Source organism: Moschus berezovskii, chromosome X, assembly GCF_049115385.1.
Source record: "Moschus berezovskii isolate FMDL1 chromosome X, NW_MosBer_1.0, whole genome shotgun sequence".
NCBI classification, from domain to species: Eukaryota; Metazoa; Chordata; class Mammalia; order Artiodactyla; family Moschidae; genus Moschus; species Moschus berezovskii.
The window spans coordinates 18831654-18837653 of NC_142488.1; the positions used below are offsets into that span (position 1 = coordinate 18831654).

The window sequence follows — 6000 nt, forward strand, 5'->3', positions numbered from 1 at the left end:
TAGTGAGAAAACAGAAAGAGAAATTAAGGAAACGATACCATTCACTAGTGCAACGAAAAGAATTAAATACTTAGGAATATATCTACCTAAGGAAACAAAAGACCTGTACATAGAAAACTATAAAACACTGCTGAAAGTAATCAAAGAGGACATTGATAGATGGAGAAATATACCGTGTTCGTGGATTGGAAGAACAAATATTGTGAAAATGAATATACTACCCAAAGTAATTTATACATTCAATGCAATCCCTATCAAGCTACCAACGATATTTTTCACAGAGCTAGAACAAATAATCTCACAATTTGTATGGAAATACAAAAAGCCTCGAATAGCCAAAGCAATCTTGAGGAAGAAGAATGGAACTGGGGGAATTAACCTGCCGGACTTCAGGCTCTACTATAAAGCCACAGTCATCAAGACTGTATGGGACTGGCATAAAGACAGAAATATAGATCAATGGAACAAAATAGAAAGCCCAGAGATAAATCCACGCACTTATGGACACCTTATCTTTGACAAAGGAGGCAAGAATATAAAATGGAGAAAAGACAGTCTCTTTAACAAGTGGTGCTGGGAAAACTGGTCAACCACTTGTAAAAGAATGAAACTAGAACACTTCCTAACACCATACACAAAAATAAACTCTAAATGGATTAAAGATCTAAATGTAAGACCAGAAACTATAAAACTCCTAGAGGAGAACGTAGGCAAAACACTCTCCGACATAAATCACAGCAGGATCCTCCATGACCCACCTCCCAGAATATTGGAAATAAAAGCAAAAGTAAACAAATGGGACCCAATTAAAATTAAAAGCTTCTGCACAGCAAAGGAAACTATAAGCAAGGTGAAAAGACAGCCTTCAGAATGGGAGAAAATAATAGCAAATGAAGCAACTGACAAAGGATTGATCTCAAAAATATACAAGCAACTCCTGCAGCTCAATTCCAGACAAATAAACGACCCAATCAAAAAATGGGCCAAAGAACTAAACAGACATTTCTCCAAAGAAGACATAAAGATGGCTAACAAACACATGAAAAAATGCTCAACATCCCTCATAATCAGAGAAATGCAAATCAAAACCACAATGAGGTATCATTTCACGCCAGTCAGAATGACTGCTATCCAAAAATCTACATGCAATAAATGCTGGAGAGGGTGTGGAGAAAAGGGAACCCTCTTACACTGTTGGTGGGAATGCAAACTAGTACAGCCACTATGGAGAACAGTGTGGAGATTCCTTAAAAACTGGAAATAGAACTGCCATACGACCCAGCAATCGCACTCCTGGGCATACACACCAAGGAAACCAGAATTGAAAGAGACACATGTACTCCAATGTTCATTGCAGCACTGTTGATAATAGCCAGGACATGGAAGCAACCTAGATGTCCATCTGCAGACGAATGGATAAGAAAGCTTTGGTAGACATACACAATGGAGTATTATTCAGCCATCAGAAAGAATTCTTTTGAATCAGTTCTAATGAGGTGGATGAAACTGGAGCCTGTTATACAGAGTGAAGTAAGCCAGAAAGAAAAACATCAATACAGTATACTAACGCATATATAAGGAATTTAGAAAGATGATAACGATAACCCTGTATACGAGACAGCAAAAAAGACACAGATGTATAGAACAGTCTTTTGGACTCTGTGAGAAAGGGCAAGGGTGGGATGATTTGGAAGAATGGCATTGAAACATGTATATTATCATATGTGAAATGAATCGCCAGTCCAGGTTCGATGCATGATACAGGATGCTCAGGGCTGGAGCACTGGGATGACCCAGAGGGATGGGATGGGGAGGGAGGTGGGAGGGGAGTTCAAGATGGCGAACACATGTACACCCGGGGTGGATTCATGTCAATGTATGGCAAAACCAACCAATATAATATTGTAAAGTAATTAGCCTCCAATGAAAAAAAAATAATGATAAAAGTTAAAAATGCCAATCAGATGATCCTCAGCCCTCATGGCCTGCAGTGGTTGTCTCTCAAAGCAGTGCCCACATGCGCCCTTGCAAGTTGATGGCTGTCCTGCAGCCCATCAAATCACCCAGGCACTGGTGACATATAACCTCTGTTTTTGACTCACAAAGGATTACAGAAACTTGCACAAGGAGACAGGAAACATGATCCAAGCCAGCCTTGACTTGCTGTGACACAGGGGACAGGAAGTGCTTCAATTTCACATCTGTGATCCCCCCAAACACACTAGGACAGTTCAGTAGTTCCACTCTCCTACAAGCATTTTTCTAGAACAGCACCATCTGGTGGGACCTTCCTTGATGAGGAAAACACTCTCCTCACTCTGTGGAGCACTCAACATGTGGCAAATGCAAATGAGGAACTTTTATTTTACTGCATTTAAACTAACTTAAATGTAAAAAGCCACCTGTGGCTAGGGGCTAACATACCAGACAGCAAGGTTTTAGAAATTTTACAAAGAAACCAGTGACAGATTTTTATCTTTTTGGTGGAGACACCAAAATGTGTGAATGGCAGAGATTAGGAAACCAGTGGAAGGTGGTGGTGGTGGTGGGGCATCTGTTTAAATCCATGAACCCTTTTACTCGAGTTTTGTATACTGTTCGTCAAACCTATGAGAAGAACTTATTAGTTATGATGATGTATTGAAAAATAATTTATTCAAGACCAAGCCCAGGTCAACGAAAGGGGGTACATAATGAAGCTGAAAATTCTAGGCAATCAGGACCCAGAACAAGAAAAGGTCCTGTGCTCTTTGTGTGGCTCTGGAGTTGAAAGCCCAAGATCTCTGCCTGAATGAACCATCACACCCAACTCGACAGAAACAGTTATGGTAGTAGATGAGGTTTGTTTTTTACACACCACCCCTCTTTCACTTGTCACTTTCACACATTGGAGAAGGAGATGGCAACCCACTCCAGTGTTCTTGCCTGGAGAATCCCAGGGACGGGGGAGCCTGGTGGGCTGCCGTCTATGGGGTCACACAGAGTCGGACACAACTGAAGCGACTTAGCAGCAGCAGCAGCAGCCCCCCACACACACACCACAGAGAAGCAAAGCCACTGCACGTCAATTTTCAGAGCACCAGCAGGCAGGAGGCTACAGTTGTGCCGAATGGTCAAAGGGACATTCAACCATTCAGAGAAGAGTCTGTTCAACTTCATTTTCAGAAAAGAATGAACAGAAGTTGAGAAAACCGAGTGGTTCCCAGAGAAGTGGGCTCCTGAAAACTTTTCTAAAAATGATGCTGTGCTGAAGTCAACTCTGAATGGTCAGAAAAGTCAAGGGAGCATTTTCAAAGGGCCCAGCTGCCACTTGTTTGAACAAGCCTGCTACCCTGCCCCCCTTCCAGCTGGGGAGCATTTGCTCTGCAGAAAACAGATCCCGGCAAAGAATGGACAGTAATAAAGCTAGCTCACCACTTCATCAGCACAGTGTGGCCGGCGCCTTAAAGAGACTCCATTTCCCTTCTCAGGTGCTTTTGGGGTTGGGGCAGGCATGGTGCTCCTGTCTGACCCGTGGAGAAACCAAGGCACAGGCTCCCAGGTAAACTACTGTCTCACATGCAATGTTTGTGAATGTCGCCCAGTGCCAGAGGCTTGTCACATAGCTTCTAAAGGTTAGGTAAGGAAAACAGCCAAGCAATAATCCTGTCTATACCTCGAGGAACTCGTGCCAACCACAAGTACGAATTTAAGGCTGAGTGAGCTGAGGGTCCCATTACAGCAAAGGAGGAGCTCCTGAAGCCAGGAACGCTTCAGAAAGAACAAAATACATCTGCCACACTGGTGGTACAGCACAGCTGTGATAAGTGTGCAAAAGAACACAGGGTGGGGGATACTTCCCTGGCTGTCCAGTCTTGAAGACTTCTTCCAATGCAGGAGGTGCAGTGTTCAATCCCTAGTGGGGGAACTAAGACCCCACATGCCTTGGGGCCAAAAAATCAAAACATAAAACAGAAACCATACTGTCATAAATTCAATAAAGAATTTACAAATGGTCCACACCAAAAAAAAACCTTAAAAAAAGAACACGGGGACATTTCCAAGAGATGCACCCCCACTGTAACATCGATTTCCATTCTTGGCTGCAAAATGGAATCACCTTGGAAGCATTCAACATTCCTGAGGCCTCAGGTTCTGCTGTCATTGGTCTGGGCAGCAGTAGTTTTTAAAGCCCCCCCCCAGGGGATTCCAATGTGGAGCCAGGGTTGGGACCCACAGAAGGGAGAAAGTAATAGTAGGATACCTAGTGCGGAGGGGACACGGCCTCGTCTGAAGTGAAGTCGCTCAGTCGTGACCTACTCTGTGACCCCATGGACTGTAGCCTACCAGGCTTCTCAGTTCATGAGATTTTCCAGGCAAGAGTACTGCAGTGGGTTGCCATTTCCCTCTCCAGGGGATCTTCCCGACCCAGGGATCGAACCCGGGTCTCCCACATTGTAGGCAGACGCTTTACCCTCAGAGCCACCAGGGAAGCCCCTAGGCCTTGTCTGGGTCATAGGCTATTTCTTGGATCATCTGATGTTTAAGAAAACTGAAGAATAAAGAAATATAAATGCCAGGGGTCTCCGTTTTCTTATCTGTAAAAGGGTACAATGCCCCCTACTCTCCCCTCCCCAAAAGGCAGGGCGGTACTGTCAGGGGGTGCTAGGACAGGGGGGAGCGGGTGCTATGGCGGCCTGAGTGCTAAGGAAAGCTGGGAGGAGTGGGGTGGGAGGGAAAGGGGGACCTGCCTCACCTGCGTCGTAGAAGGCGTCGAGCACGGCCGTCTCCCCGAAGTCGAGCTCCCCGAAGGGCACGGAGGTGAGGTGGGCGCCCTCCGCCTCACAGGCCCGCAGCAGGCACTGGCGCGCCCCCGCCTCCGGGCCGCTGGCCGCGCCGCCCCGGGGGCTCTCGCTGCGCACGTACACTGCCCGCAGAGCCCGCCGCGGCCCGCCCGCGCCCGCGCCCGCGCCGCCGAGCCCCGCGCCCTCGGCCGCGCCCTCGGGCTCCGGCGGCCCCGCCGCGCCCCCGCCAACCGGCGGCAGCGGGCTCTGTGGCGGCTCGGCCGCGGCCCCGCCCGCCCCCGCCGCGGGCGCCCCACCACCGCTCTCCATGTGGCCGCCCGGCGCGCCCTTCCTCGTCCCGCTTCGGCGTGAGTGGCCGGCGGCGGCGGCGGCGGCGGCGGCGGCACCTGCTCCCGGGAAGGGAGTTGTGGGAACCGTCGGCCGCCGGTGGCCCCGCGACGGACAGCTGATGGCGGGCCCCTGCCGCAGGCGGAAGCGTCGGCCCCACAGACCCCGAGCGCCCCGTGAAGGCTCTGCCGGGGGCGGGGGAGGGGGACGCCAGGTCCCGCGGAGGGCGGGGGAAGTCTGGGAAGCGCGGCGGGGCAGGAGCCCGCCGGGCGCCCCCTGCCGCCTCCCCCGGGGCAGCGCTCTGAGAAGGGCGCATTCACGAACTGCAGGGTTTTGTTGTTTATTGCCGTCGCTCCAGCCTTCGGAGTCCTGATTTTGTCCCTCGAAACAATTTGAGGCTTTTCAAACAGACTGAAAAACGCTCTTTCAAAGCGCCGGTTGATTTATCTCTGGGCTTTTTATTTTGTTCCATTGATCTATATTTCTGTCTTTATGCCAGTACCATGCTGTCTTGATGACTGTGGCTTTGTAGTAGAGCCTGAAATCTGGCAGGTTAATTCCCCCAGTTCCATTCTTCTTCCTCAAGATTGCTTTGGCTATTCGAGGCTTTTTGTATTTCCATACAAATTGTGAGATTATTTGTTCTAGCTCTGTGAAAAATATCGTTGGTAGTTTGATAAGGATTGCATTGAATGTATAAATTACTTTGGGTAGTATATTCGTTTTCACAATATTTGTTCTTCCAATCCACGAACACAGTATATTTCTCCATCTATCATGTCCTCTTTGATTACTTTCAGCAGTGTTTTATAGTTTTCTATGTACAAGCCTTTTGTTTCTTTAGGTAGATATATTCCTAAGTATTTAATTCTTTTCGTTGCACCAGTGA

At 48.0% G+C, this 6000-nt stretch overlaps 1 protein-coding gene across 1 annotated transcript in view; it reads right to left on the minus strand.

Moving 5' to 3' along the window:
- MAP3K15 (mitogen-activated protein kinase kinase kinase 15) overlaps window positions 1-5093 on the minus strand; it is a 153190-nt gene extending 148097 nt beyond the window's left edge. Inside the window, exon 1 of the mRNA XM_055438529.2 lies at window positions 4736-5093. Coding sequence (XP_055294504.2) covers window positions 4736-5093 — 358 coding nt within the window. The remainder of the gene's footprint in view (window positions 1-4735) is intronic.
- Window positions 5094-6000: the final 907 nt, after the last annotated feature.